We start from the raw sequence: 20,589 nt of genomic DNA on the forward strand, positions 1-20,589 counted from the left end.
ATAAAATATGCTTAAGTTTTTGAGAGATCAGAATGTAATTGACGACCAGATGTAGTAAGTGTAACGGTTGGAGGTAGAGGAGAACAGGCCCTACATAAACAGAAGAAATATTTCAGAATAATTACTAGAGCAAAAGCCATTTCTCAGGAGACCCCTAGTTGGGACCGCAGCCCTTGTTCTGCCAGGAACTCCATGTGGGAAGGCCCCTGCATGGAACCCCATTGAAGTCAATGGGCTCCATGCTGGGCAGGTGTCCATCTGCATAGAACTCATTGCAGGATCCGAATCCAAACATGCAACTCTTCTCCTGAATAACCCAAAAGGAATAAATCTTCTCTCTTACCAGGATGCAGACATCTGGCTTGTCTTTGTTGATAATATCAATCAGATCCAACATAGGGTCATAGGTGATGCTGTCGGAAGTTGTGTAGGGCCCACAAGCAAACAAGACCATTTGCAGCTCCAAATCTAAAATGTATTACAACAGTTTTAACACAAGTTTCTAAGCTCCCCCTTTGCCCATAGGGCATCCTCTATCCTGCCATCATACACGTGGGGGATTTCCATTTACCTTTGCTTGGCGCTGTTTGCTCTCTCTAAGATCTTGCTCTCAGATGTTGCACACAGAAGCATCCATCAAATGGAAAGAGAGGCACTGTGATGTGATGTTTAAGATCTGATACACACACACAAGCCCAGTGCTATTTCTTAGCTGTTCAATTTTTCTGGCTGGGGTGTGCAATATAAAAGAGCATCTCCCCACCCTGCCACTTAAAATATTTCTGTTTAGGGTTCTATTCACAGTGATTCTGGATGATTTTAGACCAAAAAACAAACACGAAAAAAAACACTTCTCTTCTTATGCGTCAGATGGTCTTACAAGGGATGCTATCAAGGCAATCATGTTGTGCCACATCACTGATTGAGGGAAGGAGGATAAAATCCAAGACATTGCTTGTGTTAAGTATTTGCATGGGGAGGATGAGAAGTAGAAGGAAGAGAGACAATTCAGCATCATGAGTGATTCATACTGCCCTGTTTAACTCACCCCCAAGTTTAGCCAGATGATTTATTGTGCAATAAAGATATCAGTACAAGCCAGAGGTTCTCAATGAAGGGGGTACATCAGACTTTGAGGGGGCCCAATGAGCCTTCTTATGGTTCAGTGGTTATGGTAGAAGTGAGGGGCTGGCAAGTTCCAGGTCACAGCACCACTTGGGTGTGGCCTGTCCACCCCTCTGTCATGACCAGGGGGTGGGGGAATGGGCCAAATTTAAGTGGGTGGTGTTGCCTTCTGGTGCGCAGGAGGGGAGATGTGGCATCACCTCTCAGGTTTGGCTCGGCCGCGCCTCCATCTGAGAGAGGAGAGACTGGGCCAAATTTGAGTGGGTGCTGTTGTGACTTAGTGTGCTTAAGGGTGGGGGGTATTTTTGTAGTTGGGGGGAGCCTCCAAGTGCTAAACTGGGCAGTGCTAAAGTGGGGCGTGGTTCAAGGCAGGTTGAGACTCTGATACAGAAATACTGGAGAGGTCAAGAGTGACTCCTTAGCATGTTATGATCTGATCATTTTTCCTCTGATTCCCTCCCCAATTGCCCTTCCAACAGATGGAAAGCTGCTGAAATATCTATATATATATCTGGGCGCATCTTAAAAAATTCTAACTAAAGGCCTTTGGTTGGGTTTAAGCCAGCCCCTGAAATTAATTCAATTTTTCATGACATTCTCAGTGCAGAGTCAGAACACAGGAGATTATTTTAACAGATCACTGGGATTGGATCCAAGAACAATCCCACAATGGACCTATTAAAAAAAATAGGAAGCTATGCCCAGTAAAGAGTATGTAATGATGCTTTTAAAGTTTAACGTGTACCAGATCTGAGAAACTGCACTAGCTGCAGTTTGTGCTGTTGAGTGTGTATCTGTCTAATTCTCTAAAGAACCAGTATGCAAAGCTAACCTTGATTTTCTAAGCTGGGGGGGATGGTGGGGGAGGGAGAAATCTTTAAAAATAATTGAACTCACCTTCAACTTGCTCTGTAGATTGGTAGAAAGGAAGAGGCACCCCCTGAAGAGAAAGGATACTTGAAAATCATTGCAAGCAAAGGGAATAATTGCACATGGCCAAATTCTATTCTCAGCAACACCAATATAAACCCACAGCAGGATTTGGTCCATAGGCTCTACATAAAAGACATTTATTCCATCCCTGCAGGAGTGAGGAGAAAGTTTGATTTGATTAACTAATAGGGACAAATACATTCTTGGGTGATTATCACATGCCTCTGTGGTACCGTGAAACACAAGACCATAGGGCAAGTGACCTCAACCACCTGTGATGTGCATTAAGCTCTATAAATCTACTACCCACAGGGGCTTAGTGAGATTAAAAAATGGGGGGGGGGGGTCAGCCTCATGCATTACTGATAGATATCACATTGCTGCAGCAGCCATCCAAAAACTATACATCCCCAAAGGAGCACTTAGATAGCCTCAGACAAACCCTGTGATACTTAGTGAGATGCATTTACTTAAGAGGTCTTTGCAAGATGTCTAAGTCATGGAATAAAGATAAAGTCTAACCACCCCTGCTGCATGTGCACAAACAGGTGGATGGATGCTTGCTAAGGAAGTAAAGTTAGATTGCTGTTTTTTGGTATGTAGATTTCAAGGAACATCAGCACTACAGGAGGTGTTTGGGAATCAGAATGTGGAGCTTGGGGAATATCATTGGCCTATTAGAATCAGCATTGAAACTGAACAGAAAGTATTCCCTTCTGCGCTCTTTAGTTTAAAAGAGCCCTGTTTTATTGACTTTGCAAGACCTATTTACTCAAGCACTATCAAAGGTGATGGGACTCCTAGTGAGTTGTGGATAATCTTTCTAGCAGTTTGATTTCTGGATGCCACATTAGTAAGTGTTGTATTTTCTGATGTTCTAGGGTGTCACCATATCTAACACCTAGCGATACACAGATGCAACAAACCTGACACAAAAGATGTACACTGAAAAACAAATCTTGGCCTAAATTTTTCAAAAGTCCCTCACAATGTGGGGGGATCCAACCTAAGGCACAATAAAGGGGCCCAGTTTTCAGGAAGTGGGTGCTAAGCACCTTTTGAAAGCCAGGCTTCTTTAAACGTATCATGTTGGGGACTCAAAAATAGAGGCCCCAAAGTCATTACCTACTTTTGACAGTTTAGACCCATGTTTTAACAGATGTGCCTCACAAATGGTAAGATTAACTTGAACGCAGTACAAGTTACTTAGATAGACAAGACTAACTCCTTTTCCAGAAGGGTTAATTATTTAATCATTCAGAATTATTTCACAATTAAATTGTTTGATCATCCAACTATAAAAATCGCTTGTAAGCATATGCACCAAGTTTCTAATCTGCCCGGGGGTGCTCCCCCTGGCTCTGTCCCAGGCCCCACCCCCACTTCACCCCTTCCCCTGAGCACATCCAGCTCTCGTTCCTCTCCTCTCCCCCCATAGTACCTCCTGCACATTGCGGAACAGCTGATCGTGGCAGGTGGGAGGCGCTGGGGGGGAGCAGGAGGCGTTGATGGGGGGCTGCCAGTGGGTGCTAAGAACCTACCCTTTTTTTTTTTCCTGTGGTGCTCTAGCCTTGGAGCATCCATGGAGTCGGCGCCTATGTTTGTAAGAACAGAGAAGCCAGTTTCTGGGAAAAAGTTCTAGACCTGCTCCTGATGTTTCATTGACAGCACAAAGACATGGGAAGAGTAGAAAAGGATTTGTGCTTAGTTGGATTTACTCACCTCGTACAGCTTAGATGCAACCAGTTTTCCACCTGTACTGTTAATACTCTCCATCACCACAACCTGGAAAACAGTTAAATAGAAGAAATCCATGACACCAGGGTGATTGCTTGTTCAGACTCAGGAAAGGGCTAGGCTATCAGTAATACCTAGCTTTTATTTAGTATTTTCTTCAGTAGATTGCAAAGCATTTTACAAAAGAGATCAATATCATTAGCCCCATTTTACAGAGGGAAAACTGAGGCACTGAGAGGGGTCATGACTTGCCCAAGGTCACCTGATAGGCCAGTGGCAGAGCCAGGCATAGTATCCAAGTCCCCAATCCAGTGTTGTATCTATTATGCCAAAATGGTTTTATTAGAAGGTAATATATTTCTGCCTATCCCCCAAGTAGTAATAATAAGACCTTGGCTATTATTTTTTCATATTCAGATCTCAAAGTGCTTTACAAAACAAAGTAAGCATCATCCCCATTTTAAAGATGGATAAACTGAGTCACAGAGACTAAATAATTTTCAAAGTTATCCAGATTCCACGGAAACTCATTAGGCTCCTTTGACAATTCAAACCATCCGCACCCAGCATTCTAGAAATCAAGACTCAAACCTTGAAAACTCTCCTATATAATTCCTGCATCTCAAAGTAATGGACAGATTTGCTAGCCCCTTCTGCCCCCAGCAATATGCCCTGTCCAACACCTCACCTGTCCTGGAAAGAGGGAGTATTCTTTCAGTTCTGATAAATCCACAGGAACTTGCCCTCCTGAAGAGTGTTCTCGATCCCCTTCTAGAATGACTGACTTGGCATTCAGTTTTCCATTGCTGTCACAGGCAATCTGTCCCAGCACAGTGACCGGTTCCTACAGAACAAAAAGCGTAGAATGATCTTAGCCAAAGGGACCTTACTGCACAAATTCATCTCCCATGCAAGACAGCAGTCTCAGAAGCTCCACAAATTTCCAGTGCCTTAAAAACTAAGCTGAATCCCAGGACAAGGAAGAGACCCCTCAGCCCTAATTTTCAGGCCCAATTTTTGACCTGCAATAAACTATCCTAACAATGGACTTCTGGGGAAGAGAAATAAAGTTCTCTCTCAATGAATCAGTTGTGGATGCAACTCACTGCAGACACAAATTTTTACCGTAGTTTGCAAATCAGGCCCGTTTTTGCTGGGCCAATTTGGCTTAAGGAGGCGGCAGTGCAAACCAAGCAAATTGATGCATGGTCACAGTTGTATCTAAAGTACTTACATGTATCTCAATACTGTAGCATCTGAGAAGCTCACAATATTTAAGGCATTTATCCTCATTACACCCTGGTATGGTATACAAATCACTATTATTCCACTGTACAGATGGGGAACTAAGGCATGCAAAGATTAAGTGACTTCCCAAGGTCATACAGGGAGTCTGTTGGGCAAGCAGGGAATTGAACCCAGGTCTCTAAGTCTCAGGCCAGTGCCCTAAACACTAGACCATCTGTCCTCTCAGCTGGAACTCTTTTGGACTGTTCAGGTTGTGCAAGTCTGCTATGCTGCTCTCCACATCCTACAGACATCCTCACATGCTCCAGCTGGTCTTCTGGCTCTGTCCCCTCAGACGGTTCCAACATACAGCTGACTTTCTGGCTATTGGTTCTCCTTGTATGTAAAAGATGGAGTCTACTTAAGCCTAATTTGTATGGATAACTAACATCCATTGTTACATAAGACAGGAAGTTTAGAAGGAATTTAAGCCCTCCTGCCTAAAGGCATATGCCAGTGCATAAATAACAGGCACGTGGAAGGTCCCCGATAGGAGTAATTCCATTGTTGTCTTCTTTGATGTTTCTTATACCTTCCTCTAAAGCATCTGGTATTGGCCACTGTCAGAGACAGGATATCGGGCTACGCAGACCCCGATCTGATCCAGTCTGGCAAGACTTCTATTCTTATAAGTTTCCTTGAGAATAAGGAAGGAGAAAGTAACTACACAACATGCTATTGACCAACAGTCTCAAAGGTGCAACTTCTATATATCCTGCAATATTTAATGGAAAAATCACTGCCAATGCAATGTAGTGACAGACAAAGAAACAACAACAGAAGAGACTTGCAAACACACCCACTTATGAAAAAGCTCCTGAGATGCAGTGCTTACCTGTGCAGGGACTAACACAGAAGTGAACTCCTCGATCTTGTAATGTTTCTTCAGTGCATCCCCGAGTTCTTCTATCTTCCAGGACAGTACTAAAATCATAAAACAGTGTAAGAACATTTAAGATTTCTGCAGAAACAAGCAGACAGAACATGAAGTCAGGAGCCAATTTAAAATAGAGTTTCTCTTTCAGGATCCAAGGTACTTATCTGCCCCCCACCACCACGAGGGAACCCAAGTGTCTCACAAATTTTTAACATATTCATACTCACATTACCCCATGTAAGGTAGGGAAGTGCTGTTATCCCCATTTTATAGATGGGGAACCGAGGCACAGAGAGACTAAATGATTTACCTAAGATCACACAGGAAGTCCATGGTGGAGCAGGGAATTGCACCCAGGTCTCCAAAGTCCGAGGATCGCACCTTATCCTACTGCCTTAACAAAATTCCATAACTCCCCTATCTCCATATACCCCAGTAGTCACCAATGTCTGATACTACTCTAAAGCAGAAGAAAGTACTCTGCCTAACCAGCAAGGGAACAGCTGGACTCATGGATAGTGATTTCTTGAGATCAGGAAAGGCAAACTTAATTGCCTACTTTAACTGGAGGTCAAATGCCATCTTTGAATAGTATGAAGTACCTGGATCATTCCATATGAACATGTTGAACAGTACAGAAAATGTTAATCGGGGGGCTCCTAATTACCCTCTCTCATAACAAAAGCAAAGAGGCAGTCAATGAAATTGGAAGGCAGCAAATTTAAAACACACATAAAATAAATAGGTTTCAGAGTAGCAGCCATGTTAGTCTGTATCCGCAAAAAGAAAAGGAGTACTTGTGGCACCTTAGAGACAACCAAATTTATTTGAGCATAAGCTTTCGTGAGCTACAGTTAATCAGTCTGTGGAAATACAGCTACAAGAATTTAGTAGGATTCAGCATTTATATGGACAAGACTATCCACAGTTCCATTAAAGAGGGTTGGGGCAGAGTGGGGGCGGGGGAGAGAAGAAGGAAAATAAGCCCACTTGCTTCAAAGCTTGAGCCAACTTCCAACCTGCCCTATGGGCAGGTTATTCCATAACTGACCACCTCAAGTTTCTTGCAGCTTCCACAGAAGCACCTAGCACTGTTCAATATCTTGTGTCCTAAACAAAATGCTGCCCTGAACCAGTTTTGGAATTCCTATTTATAGGGGCAAACCAAATCTCTTGTGTCTCACTAAATTATTGGCTTGATTTTCAGTGACGCTGAGTTCCCACATCCTGAATTCAGTGGAAGCTGTAGATGGCCAGCACCTCCAAATACAAGACCTGATTTTCAGTCAGTCAATCACAGTAGTATCAGAGCTCCTTCCACACAAAAATTAAACGCAAAAGTGAAGTTTATAGCAGACTTCATGGCACTGCTCCCTTTTCAAGGTCTCATTTGTGTGTGGGGGGTGGTTTTTTTTTTGGTGGTCTGTTGGTTGGGGTTTGGGTACAAAGGGGTGTCAGTTTTTTGCATGCTATTCTTATGGCGGAAAGGGTTTTGCAGCATTTTCTAAATGTAGTCAGGGCCCAGACTCGCCTGATCCCCTCGAGAAGTTTGCTCCATAGCTGGATCTCCTTATCCAAAAATGCACTGCCCCAGTTCTCACATTCTTCATCTTGTGCTTTGTAGTCTGTATTGTCCCAGAGGAGGGCAGCTGTCATGGCGGTTCATAGAGCAAAATTTGCTATTTGATCTCACTGGGGGTTGACCCATTAATTGCTTTGCTCAGACTGGCATCGGAAGCTAACTGGGAGCCAGTGGAGGGACTAGGACACAGGCCTGATGTGCTCACAGCAGCCTTCACAATGTTCACCAGAACAGAGTTTTCATTGGGAAGAAGCTTCTGGCTTCTCTAGTTAGTAAAGATGTTAAGAGCCGAAGCGTAAGGTACCATAAGTCTTTAGGGGTTCTTACATACAAAAAATCTTTAAGGTACCTTCCCGGATGTCATGAAACTTTTGGAACATGAATTTGTAACTCTTGGTTAGCGACTGTTCTGGTGGACCAAAGAGCTTCACACTTGATCCGTGGCCTCCTTTTCCACTCCAGGATGTGCCCTGCACAGAGCCAAATGAGGTTACCACCTCACCTCGGTTGCTCCGGGAGCCATACTTCTGAGAGGGAGTAGCACTGCATGGAGGGAAGAAAAGGAATTGTGAAAAGTGACTTGATCTCATTTGACTTTAAAAGCAACAAATCTAGTACAAGTTAGACCAAGCCTTCTGTAACATGGGTTTATTCAGATATCTAATGGCTTAGATATAGAGATGACTTCTTCTGCCACAGAAATTTAGCCACCTTTTGGGTGGGATGTGGCAGCTGTTTAACACAGCATAACAATACAATACAATGGTTTAGAACAAGAATAATCTTGTATCCACATGAAACTGCAGGGGGAGTTTTAAGCAGGCAAGAATATAGGTACCCAAATTGGAATTTAACCAGATGATGGGATTATTGTCATTAACGCTTACAAAGAAAAAAGCTTCAACACAAACAAACCATAACTCAGCGGGCTCTTCAATTGCTAAGTGGTTGAGGCACTGGTAGCAAGTTTCTCTTTTCACCTGTGCCTTTCCTACTATCCATAGGCATGTGCAAGTATCAGGATTCCCAGAAACTGTCCTGGGCCAGCAGCTTGTTGAAGTCTTTCCTGCTATACTCTGGGTGTCTCTTAGATAGCAGTAGTCTAACCTGTCAGTAGTTTCTGCCCACCCAAACCCAGTAGTGGTAGATCTTTGTCTCTACTCTGTTGGCTGTCTTTGGGAGGGGAAAGCAAAGACATCTCTGATCAGATAGCGTCCCACAGTGGTCAGTCATTTCAGAAGAAGGATTGTCCAGTGGGTAGGGAACCAGTTTAGGACTTGGGAAGACATGGATTTAATTCCTGCCCCACCACAGAGTCCCTGTGTGACCTTGAGAGAGAGAGAAAAAAAAAAAGTCACTTAGCCTAAGCTCCCCATCATTAAATAGGGGATAATAGCACTGCCTCACCTCACAGGGGAGTTGTGAGGTGATTTCATACTAGTGATAGGGACCATATACGTGGTTAAAACAGACAGACAGATCTGCTCCCTGACTTACTCTAGCTTTGCCCCCATGTCATCAGATTAGCATACACCGTGAGACTGGGAAGGCAGTGTGGATTAGGGCACCAAACCAGGACTCAGGAGACCTGGGTTTTACCCCCAAATTCTGCCACTGACCGCCTTTGTGAGCTTGGGCAAGTCACTTTGCCCGTTTCTCTCTCTCTCACCCTTCATCTGTCATGTCTAAGTAGCTCTCTGGGGCAGGGATTCTCTCACTATGTTTGTAGAGTGCCTATCACAATAGGGTCCCCAACCTTAGGTGCAGCCTCTAAGTACTACCGCATAGTTATTAATAATCTGTGTCCATCACCAATAGGGTTGTGAAGACAGGAAAGATTCATAGATTTTAAGGCCTGAAGGGACCATTATGATCATCTAGTCTGACCTCCTGTGTAGTACAAGCCAGAGAACCTCATCCAATAATTTTTGCATCAAACCCATAAATTCTGCTTGAGCTACAGCATATTTGTTAGAAAAAATATCTAGTTTTGATTTGAGGATTTCAAGGGATGGAGAATCCACCACATCCACAGCTAAATTGTTGCAACAATGAATTACACTCATTGTTGCAAATTTGCACCTGTTTCTAGCCTGAATTTGTCTAGCTTCAGTTTTCAGTAAGTGGATCTCATTCTGCTAAATTAAAGAGCTGCCTACTATCCAAAAATCTCTTCCCCATGTACATACTTGAGGACTGTGACCAAGAGTTTTGCGTAAAATAAAAAGATTGAACTTAAGTTTCTCACTTTAAGGTATGTTTTCTAGACAGCAAATAATTATTGTGGCTCTTTTTTTTAAACTCTTCCCAATTTTTCAAAATCTTTTTTGAATGTGAACACCAGAACTGGATGTTATGATCCAATAATGGTCTCACTAATGCCACACACAGAGGTAATACCACTTCCCTACTCCTGCTTGGTATTCCCCTGCTTATACAAGAGGAAATTCAGTTTCTAGTTTCAAATGTCTTGAGGCTTTAGCTTCAAAATTCAGCCACAATTTAAACCACATTCAAAGACAGTGTGAGGAGGAGACAGGGAGCTGCTAAAAGAGCCAACTCAAGTGGGAGACCAATAATACCATACCTTGGTGAGAAGCTGTTCGGAGAGAAAAGCAGGTGGGGGCTACGGGTGGATAAAGTCCTTTTAGACCGTGGATTTTCTGGTGTCGTTATGTTCCGTTTCTGAGAGCCCTACAATACAGGAAGAACAGATGCGTCAGTCTTTCCCAGACTATTTTGAAATTCAATTGAGGGTTTTACACATATGCCATTTTCTCTCAGCTACTACTCCTCAGGAGACGCATGAGAGGGCCTTATTCTCCACTGCAATGCACCTTGTGTAGTCATTTAGATCAATACCATGTAAAATGGGTGTAAAATGCTGCCAAAACAGATTAGTAGGGCAACAAAGAATTAAGCCTATGACTTTTAAAGTGACACAGGCCCCGATCCTGCAATAACATTTGCACAGATGGACCCCTGCACCCATACCAAATTCAAAGCGGTACACAGAAGTCATTGCTGGACTGGGGCTTTATTCCTTAAAAATAACCCTGCAACAATCATGAAAACTGTCCAGCCCAGCCACAAGATCTATCTTCCCTCCCTTACCCTGATGAAAGGGAAACAATATTTAAATCACACATCCAAAGAAAGAAAATTGTGCTCATCCCAGATAAGAAAGTAAATCTTTGCTTGCATTAAGACAGATGAAATAGCAAACAAACAGTTTTCAGAGGAACAGCCGTGTTAGTCTGTATTCGCAAAAAGAAAAGGAGTACTTGTGGCACCTTAGAGACTAACCAATTTATTTGAGCATGAGCTTTCGTGAGTAACACTTTCACATATGCCCCAAAGCCTTAAAATTCCACCCAGCTTCCAACATCTCAGAGGAGAATGGAGCTGGGTAGCTCTGTTTGGAACAGAAACGTACAGAACACTATATACTTACCTTTGACGGTGTTGTGTAGGCATCTAAGAGGTTCTCCTCTTCCTCCTCTACATCAATGCTAACAAATATTAGTCACGGAAGAGAACAGAGTAGCGTCTACTGAAATTTAGGGTTTGACCATTTGTTGCCCTGCATCTTTACTCAGTCGTTTGCAAAATCCTATGGTTCTGTCTTGGAAGCATGTTGCCCTACACACGTGCATCCATTTACACTAGTGCAATGGAGAATCTGGTCCATAAATTTCAATTAAAGTGCTTAAAAACAAACAAAGATATTATAGAGGTAAAACTATCTTTAGAGGGCTATTGCCCTTCTTGTAAAACAGAGATCACAAGATTTTTGCCAAGCACTAAAAAATCATTCTTGATGGATTCCATTCCATTGATGGATAGGAAGTATCCTAGGATGCCTAAGGTATCTGAAAAGTTTGCAGTTCTGGGAGCAATTTAAGATATTGACAAGAAACATTACACTAAAGGAATGCATTTTCCAACCCTAAAGTTAACAGCTTTCTCCCATCCTGCTCTTTTATGCATGGAGAAGCCTCTTCAAAATCTAATTCTGCCATAACCACAGGAGACTGCCAGCTGATCTTGTCTACATAGTTTTTGTCCCAGCAGAACTATATCAGTTATCTTAAATTACACTGTAGGCTCTTTGGGGTATCTTCCTAAATTTTGTACAGCGTCAAGCACAGAGGAGCCCAGTACAAGCACTGACTCTTTAGCAGTTTCTCCTGGTGTTGCAGAGTAAGTTGTTACTTATCTTTCACCTAATGCTAGGAGAACATTAATATTAAAAATCTTTACTAGAGAAAGTTGACTATCTTAGGTATTTATATGATTCCTATCATCATAGCATCGGAGACTCTCACAATCTTTAATGCAACATACACCTGCAAGGTAGGGCAGTGCTATTGTCCTTAATTTCCAGATAGGGAAATGAGGCTCACAGAAACTAAGTGACTTGCCTATGGTCACAAAGAAAGTCTGCAGCATAGCAGGTAATTGAACCGGTCTCCAGAGTTCCAGGCTAGCACCCTAATCACTGAATGAACCACCCTTCCTCTCTTGAGTAACAGATTACGTGTAATTAATTCCTTGTAAGCTATGCTATATAACAATACCAAAGTACAGGCTGAATCAAGAAAGTCAGCTAAAAAAGGACTTATTTTGCCTTTTTATTTAGAAGTCCTGATATTAAACAAATAGAGAAGGATACAGTCCCTGAATGGTGTTGATATCCTTGATTCCGGAGTATCTGTTGTCCTTTTTCTGATGAGCTTTAGTAACTCTTTTGTTGAGTACCTGAGGAACAATGAAAGTCCAAGACTACTTCAAGCTGTACACATAACTTGATTATATAGCACTTCGCATCTCTAAAGATCTTTAGAGATGTTAACCAATTAATCCAACCCGGGGTATTAATCTTCACCACCATTTCACAGATGGAGAAACTGAGGCACAGAGAGATGAAATATCAACCTAGGCCACAGAGAGAAACACTATCAGAGTTGGATTAGAATTTGGGAGTTCTCAGCCATGAGCTTAAGCCCTCAGACTTCTATTGAAAAATAAATTTATTTTTTTTTCCCAAAAGCAATTTGTGATTTTAGAACGTGCTAAAGTGTCTACTGTCTGCTAAAAATATTGCATAGATAGGGACCTGTATATTGGATCCCCCAATCTTATCAACCTAGAAAGCAGTTTCTTTTCCTGCTTTAAAAGTGACGGAGTGTCTCAAAATATTAAGCTTTCCTTTCTCCCACTCTCTGAATATTTTTGTCTGTTTAGATTGTTTGCTTTTCAGAGCGGGAACTTGCTAACTGTGCATATATAGGCCACATCATCATAGGACTGTGGTTCTCAGTTGGGACCTCTAGGTGTTCCTATAATACAGGAAATAATCTTCAAAGCAGCAAGAAGCCAAATCACCATACTCTATTATACCTATATTTAGGGCAAGGGCTGGTTTGAATTTGTTTCACTCTTGGTAGATTTGTTTTAATTATGATAAAATTATATTAAAGAAAGTGTTTCTAGACAACACGTTCTAAAACTGCACCATGTACAAGGCAAGTTGTACGTTAGCTGTGCCTGCAGGCACAGGTCTCATAATGCCCAGCTACGTTTCAAGTTGATCTGCTGGTATATACATGCCTCATCTACACCAGAGTGTAGGAATTTAGTGCTAGCTATACGTTCTTCAAAACATGACCTTTCCCCCCAGTCTACACAAAGCAAACTATGCCTCCTCCCAACCCTCTATTAGCTGTTTACTAAACATCATTCTTACTTCATGTTCAAAGACATTCAGAATCTCTACAGTGAGACGAGACGCATCATCTTTAGTTGTAGTGAAGGCAACTAATTCATTAGCCAAGTCACTCTGTGCCAGTCTGTGTGTCATGCATAGTTCAACCACTGTAAGAAGACAGATATTTTATACAGAGTTGAATCACTGATGAATTTACAGATGTCATCTCTCTTACTTTAATAGGCAGACATCACAACTACAGTTGTTTAGCACTGCAGAGGATAGATTACAGTCAAACCACAGTTGTTTCTCGCCATTTTCAGACCAAACAAAAGGGGCACTTCGTCCCACCTCACAGCCTCTGGGGCAGAGCACTTTATCAGCTGGCATCCTTGATACAAACAGCAGCTAGTCCCAAACACTAGTTTCCCCAACGTTAAACACAGGAAGTGGAGCAAAAAGGGACATAAGCGCAGAAGGAAGCAGCGTCCAAAGAGCAAATTATGCCGCTCATCGCTTTTCTGCCTCATACCCCCAAAACCCCTCCTCCAGACCGCCCGCAAGCCCCCTCCCCGCCAGACTTTCAATTTACCCCATCACCTGACTCCCACCACCCCACAGCCCTGTTACCCACCCCCTCCTCACAACCCGCAGGACACAGCCCCACTGGTCCGCTCCCTGAGCCCCCACAACCCCCCTGCACCTGCCCCAGAAGCCCCTCCGCCCTAATTCCTCCCTCAAGCCCCATTCCGGCTCCTGCTACCTCGCCGCACCCCCCCACCCCCAGTGCCCCCCTCCTCCTCCTCCTCCAGCCTCACGTTTGTCGGGCACCGCCTCCTCTTCGTAGCCCACCCCGAAGACCCTGAGATCCTCCAGCAGCTCCTCGACACAGACCGACCCCATTGCCCACCCCCGCCAGCCGGCTGCTGGGACAGAAAGCAAGCGAAAAACCCGCCACCCTCACGACACTTCAGTACTTTACGGCCGCCGTCACCTTGCCGGCTCCAGCCTCCGGCAGCCAAGGGGGCGGGGTCTATTCCGACTGGGCGTGGCTATCTACCCCTGAGCTGCTCATCGGGAGAAGGCGGGGTAGCTGCCTCGGAGATGCCGCGTCGGTTGCGGCGGACCATGGCTGGGGGGCGTGGCTACACACCCGAGCAGCCTATGCGAAGCCCTAGGCGTGGCTGGAGCCCAGTAGGGGCGGGGCTGTTTTCCCATTTTCGGCTCGCGGGGGAAGGTGGGAGCGGCGAGTGCCAGGGGGAGGCTGGCTCGCGGAGCTCCCCGGAGGGAGGGGCTGGCCTCGCGCTGCCGTTGGTGCTCGGGGAGCGGGCGGGGACCCGGGAGAGTTAGGGTCGAGGATGAGGAGCCTTAGTGAGGGGAGAGTGAGCGAGCTGGGCAGGAGCTTCCTGAGCGGGATGAGATATATTGAGGCTTCCCCATTTCTCCCCCAAAGGTGGAGTTTATATAACCTCTCCCTGAGGGAGAGCGGTCATGAGCCCCCAGGGGGAGCGCTGAAGGGGAAATATATTAAGGGGGGGGAAGGGTCCTTTGATTAGCAGAGAAGAGAGTAGGGAGAAACAACCCCCTTAAAGGCCTAGTGTACCCTCAATGTTGTGTTGCATGGTGTTAAGCCCAACTATACACATTAAATGATGGGTTCTAAATTAGTTGTTACAACTCAAGAAAGAGATCTTGGAGTCCTTGTGGAGAGTTCTCTGAAAATATCCGCTCAGTGTGTAGCGGCTGTCAAAAAAGCAAACAGAATGCTGGGCATCATTAAGAAAGGGAGAGATAGCAGGAAAAAAAGATCATGTTGCCTCTATATAAATCCATGGTATGCCCACTTTTTGAATACTGTGTTCAGATGTGGTTGCCCCATCACAAAAAAGATATATTGGAAAAAGTTCAGAAAAGGGCAACAAAAATTATCAGGGGTAAGGAATGGCTTCCATATGAGGAGAGATTAATAAGACTTTTTAGCTTGGAAAAGAGATGGCTAAGAGGAGATATGATTGAGGTCTATAAAATCATGACTGATGTAGAGAAAGTAGATAAGGAAGTGTTGTTTACTACTCATAACACCAGAACAAGGGGTCACCAAATGAAATTAATAAGCAGCAGGTTTAAAACAAACAAAAAAGGAAGTATTTCTTCACACAATGCACAATCAACCTGTGGAACTCCTTGCAAGAGGATGTTGTGTGAAGGCCAAGACCATAACAGGGTTCAAAAAAGAACTAGATAAATTCATGGAGGATAGGTCCATCAATAGCAATTAGTCAGGATGGGCAGGAGTGCTGTGTCTAGCCCCTCTTTGCCAGAAACTGGGATTGAGCGGTGGGATGGATCACTTGATGATTACCTGTTCTGTTCATTCCCTCTGCGACACCTGGCACTGGCCACTGTCGGAAGACAGGATACTGGGCTAGATGGACCTTTGGTCTGACCCAGTAGGGCATTCTTATGTTAAACACAGTGAGGTAAACTGCTGTAACTTTTCACGTGGTTGCTCTTAAACAGATTTAAACTTCACTAGTAGCAGTTTAGCTTGCACCTCACAAGCTAATCCAGTATCACTAGTTTTAAACTAATGTAAATGTGCCCACACATCGGTTTGTGCTGATTTGACTGACTTGGCTTTTAAACCAATTTATGTGAAACTGTTACAACTTGTGTGTGTAGCTATGTCATTAGAGAGCCAGGGCTGCATTTAGGGAATAAGAGAAAACTTGTTTTTTTTTTCAAAGAAAGAACTACAAAGGATAGAAACAAGATCACACCTGATTAACACAGGGAACAGGAGGATGAGAATGGAAGCTGTAGGTGGAAAAAGAAAAACAGAAGAAAAAGCAAGTTTCTTTTAAAGTTAGTGAATTTTATTTTATTCCTTCATGTCCCTACATTTTACTGTATTTCCCTGACTCATGCCCCACAGCTCCACACAGAAGGGAACAGCAGAGTGTTGTTAGTATGTGGAATTACCAGGCCCAATCTTAGGCGTTGCTTTGCACTTTTAATTCCCATTGGCTTCAACAGCTAAGGCCCTGTTCTTGCAAAGATGGAACTGCTAGTGCATAAGTCAAGCTTTCCTCATAGTCTCTTAGGATCATACTCCTAAAGATAAACTGTGAATTATATTTATCTTTGGGCCAATGACTGTCTGTTTTTGTTGTGTAGACTTGCTTGCACAATGCGGGTGGGGTGTCTAGGGCAATGGTTTACAAACTTTTTTTCTGGTGACCCAGTTAAAGAAAATTGATGCCCGCGACCCAGCTGAGCTGGGGATGAGAGGTTTGGGGTGTTGGAGGGGCTCAGGGCTGTGGCACAGGGTTGGGGTGAGGGCTGTGGAGTGGGGCCAGGAATGAGGGGTTCAGGGTGTGGGAGAGGTTCTGGACAGGGGTTTGGGGTGTGGGCAGGGGTTTGAAGTCAGAACTCTGGGGTGGGGCTGAGGATGAGGGGTTTGGGGTGCAGGAGGAGGCTCTGGGTTTGGGAGTAGCTCAGGGCTGGGGCAGGGGATTGGGGCACGGGGTTGGGATGTGGGAGGGGGTCAAGGCTCTGGGCTGGGGGTACAGGCTCTGGGCTGGGGATGAGAGGTTTGGGGTGCAGGCGGAGGCTCTGGGTTTGGAGGGGCATGGGCTTACCTTGGGCGGCTCCTGGTCAGCAGCACAGTGGGGGTGCTAAGACAGGCTTCCTAGCTGTCCTGGCACCGGAGACCACGCTGTGCCCCAGAAGTGGCTGGCAGCAGGTCCGGCTCCTAGGCGGAGGCGCGCAAGCAGCTCCATGTGGCTCTTGCCTGCAGGCACCACTCCCATTGGTCGGTTCTTGGCCAATGGGAGTGCGGAGGCTGTGCTTGGGGCAGGGCCAGCACACGGAGCCCCATGGCCTTCCCGCCTACAAGCTGGACGTGTTGCTGGCCACTTCTGGGGCGCAACGCAGTGTCAGAACAGGTAGGGACTAGCCTGCCTTAACTGGGCAGCACTGCCAATGGGACTTTTAATGGCCCAGTTGGCAGTGCTGACCAGAGCCGCCATGACCCAGTGCCTTACAGTACTGAGTCGCAACCCGCAGCTTGAAAACCGCTGGTCTAGGGTAGACACCATTGCAATACAGCTAATGTAAGAATTGCTTTTCTGGGCTAATAATATTAGCAATTTTGTAGAATTCAATAGTGAATACAATAAACTACCAGGATAAGAACTGACCACTCATCACATCTATAATGTAAAGTTTAGAGGTGACTTGCAAAGACTTTTTCCATTTGATTTCTCAGTAGGTACTGAATATCTTTAATAACTTCCCTAAGAGGGCCGTCATTATGTATAAAAGAATTAAAACTTTAAAAAAAAGTCTTAGATCCCTCAGGTCACACAAAGGGATCCTGGTGGCTCTGGTCAGGCCATTGAATGTCTGGTGTGCATGGCGCCACAGTGGGGCTGGCAGGCTCCCTGCTGGCTGCCGCACCGTGGACCATGCGGCTCCCAGGTCGGGAAGCAGCTGGCATGTCCAGATCCTAACCATAGGTGCTGCCCCGCTCTCAGACATAGCTCCCATTGGATGGGTCAGGGCAGGGGAGGAATTAGCACCACTTGTGAGTGCTCACCACACGGCTGTTGAGGGGTTGCATGGTGCACGCCTTTCCCACTGCTGCATAGCCCTCTTCTCCTTGCACTCCTGCGTGTGGCTGGCTTGAGTTGCGGCGAACTGTGGTCTGTTGCCCCATCAGTGGCACCTAGGAGTTGGAGGTATGTGTATCCCCGTCTCCAAGTGCTGGGAATGGGGCTGCATCCCCATCCTCCTCACTGCATCCCTCCCTGTCCCAACCGTCCCTGCACCCCTATCCCCCTGTCATTGCATCCCTCCCTGTCCCACCATCCCCCGTCATTGTATCCCTCTCCCATCCAATCCCATCCTGCCCCCCACACCTACCCATCCAGCTCTGTACTCCTTACAGTGCTCTCCCACTCATCCTCTCCACCTCCTAGAGCCACCACCCCCATGCCTGTCACCCCCTGTACCCCATTCACCTCCATACACTGCTGCACTCCCATTATATCCCTATACACCCTGTGTCCCCCACATCCTCACGCACCTGTAGCCTTCTGCCTCCCCCTGCATCCCCATACACCCCAATATCCTCCCACATCCCCTTCTCTCCTTCACTGCCCCCTCTCACCCCCACTCTGCTCTCATCCTTGGCCTCTTTCCCTCCCCATCCTCTCTCCTCCAGCCTCCACCCCCGTCCAGCCCACCTCCTTCCTTCCTGGCTGGGTGACTTAGGCAGCCCCTGGAAAAGTGTATGGAAAATGGTCTCCATAGGCAAGTGTGTGTAAAAGACTGTGTCTTTGTGTAGGGAGGTGCTTGTATTGCTGCATGTGTGTATACCTGTGTGAATAAAATTTGCAGCCTTACTCTTTGATTTTTATTCCTTTTGCTGGCTTGCGCACAAAAAAATTGATGACATAAAATGTGCGTGTATTCATTTCGTAACAAGTTTTTGGAAGAGAAGGGAACTCTATGTAACCCTTCTGCCCGTCAGAGTTGGCAGCAACAAGGGCCGGGTTCAATATCTAGGGGATCCATTCCAATAACACAATGCAAACCAGCTCAAGCCCCCACCCAGTGACCTGGGACAAAAATATACCACCCCCACTGGGCGCCTCCAAGAGGCAATACTTCCCCTCTCGCAAGCACATAGTCTGAGTGTAGCAAAAAGCCTTTTAATAACAGAGAGAAACAATGTGGCATTATGTTGGGGAAACACCACCAACAGGATTCATAACACAACCCATGAGCAAAAAACCCACCCCAAGCAAATTGTGGCATGCCCTTTTCCCTTTGGTTCTTGAGTCCAGCAACCCCAAATCACCCAAAGTCCCAAAAGTCCAATGACCCAAAAGTCTCTGTCCCTGGTCAGGGCAGCCCCAGAATTCGAAAGTTTATCTGCGGAGCTTTACCTCCCAACCTGGGTGGAGATGGGACGGGGGTAAGAGGCACCTTACGTGATCTGAAGCTGACCACCCCACAGCTCCATAGGCCTTCGCTTTGCTCCGCCAGCCGCCCCACGAACTCCTTCGCTCAGCTCAGCTCCACTCCGTGGCCCACAAGCAGCTCCCACCGTCCCACAAACTGCTCCACCAGCCAGTCCACAAACTGCTCCACGTCCCACCAGCAGCTCCCACCGTCCTATAAACTGCTCCACCAGCCTGTCCACAAGGCACTCCAGCCCTCCCTGCAGACTGCTCCACAATATATCTTCAGGCTCCCCACTACTTAACACAATGCTCAGTGATTTCAGCTCTTAGTCAGTTCAGTTCTTTGGTGAATTCAGCTTGTAGTAGGGGAGCCTCAGTGCTGGTGCACCATTAGCCCAAAGTGAGCTCAGCAGCCTGTAACTAGACTCCTCATGGAATCAAAATTAGCTCTGATATTCTACAGTGAAAAGAGGAGGAAATGCAATTAGCATGGAATGCCCTCACCAAGGGGCCCATGCCACCAAGTACTAATACTTGTCCCCAGCCTCTCTCTATTCACAGAGTTTTGGAACCCATGACCCTTGCCTAGCGAGTGCCACTTAGTTGATGGTGAGTCCCTCCATCATAACAAAAGGCCAAGTACAGTTCCAAGCACAGTTCCCATAATCAGGGTAATAACAATTTATTCTTCCTGCCCCAATAACAGAGACACTGGGGATCCCACAGCAGCCAAAGTGACCATTTGGGCAGCTATGGCCTCATTCTAGGCGGGGTGGGTGTGCCTATGCAAATGAGATCAGCCCCTGAAGTTCTTTTCCACAACTTGCCACACCTCACCACCAGATGTCAGGGTGGAGCTCATCCTGACACTGCTTACATCTAAAAGAAATGTATTATTTCTTAAAAAGTGAATGTTGTTGACCAGTAATTGCAGAAGAGCCAATGTGTCATACATTTCTCCCCATCTTTGTCTAGCTACATTATAAACTCTTTGTTGCAGACTCTCTCTTTTTATGGGTATGTCCAGCACCTTCCACCCTGGAGCCCTGATCTTAGTTGGGGTCTCTAGGCACTATACAACAATTGTAATAATAAATAACTTGGAAATATATGTGTTAGTGCATGCTAATTGTGTACACATGAATACACGTGTGTGTCTGCATGTAGGTGTGGGAGTCAGTTTCTACAGATTTATTTTTATAGGTATCTGTACAGGTGTGCATTTCTGTGGTTGTGCTCTACGGATTTGTATTTGGGCTTCAGGAGTGGGCCTTTAATGGACCCATTGCAGCGGTGATAATGTGTGGTCCTAACTCCACACACAAAATTACAATATAGGCACTTATGAAATAAAAATATATTTATT

At 45.3% G+C, this 20,589-nt stretch overlaps 1 protein-coding gene across 7 annotated transcripts in view; it reads right to left on the reverse strand.

Moving 5' to 3' along the window:
- POLA2 (DNA polymerase alpha 2, accessory subunit) overlaps positions 1-14,247 on the reverse strand; it is a 46,772-nt gene extending 32,525 nt beyond the window's left edge. For 5 of the 7 annotated variants that reach the window (XM_073351856.1, XM_073351860.1, XM_073351857.1 and 2 more), the window contains exons 1-11: positions 14,070-14,246; positions 13,291-13,418; positions 12,217-12,302; positions 10,996-11,053; positions 10,129-10,235; positions 7,891-8,084; positions 5,918-6,006; positions 4,484-4,639; positions 3,781-3,843; positions 2,023-2,065; positions 344-468 (exon numbers count right to left, since the gene is read on the reverse strand). In XM_073351856.1, coding sequence (XP_073207957.1) covers positions 344-468; positions 2,023-2,065; positions 3,781-3,843; positions 4,484-4,639; positions 5,918-6,006; positions 7,891-8,084; positions 10,129-10,235; positions 10,996-11,053; positions 12,217-12,302; positions 13,291-13,418; positions 14,070-14,154 — 1,134 coding nt within the window. In that variant the 5' untranslated portion in view covers positions 14,155-14,246. Of the gene's footprint in view, positions 1-343; positions 469-2,022; positions 2,066-3,780; positions 3,844-4,483; positions 4,640-5,917; positions 6,007-7,890; positions 8,085-10,128; positions 10,236-10,995; positions 11,054-12,216; positions 12,303-13,290; positions 13,419-14,069 lie in introns of all 7 variants that reach the window. The other 2 variants (XM_073351861.1, XM_073351858.1) reach the window with 1 other exon arrangement.
- Positions 14,248-20,589: the final 6,342 nt, after the last annotated feature.

The sequence above is a fragment of the Lepidochelys kempii genome, chromosome 7 (genome assembly GCF_965140265.1).
Source record: "Lepidochelys kempii isolate rLepKem1 chromosome 7, rLepKem1.hap2, whole genome shotgun sequence".
Taxonomy (NCBI): domain Eukaryota; kingdom Metazoa; phylum Chordata; order Testudines; family Cheloniidae; genus Lepidochelys; species Lepidochelys kempii.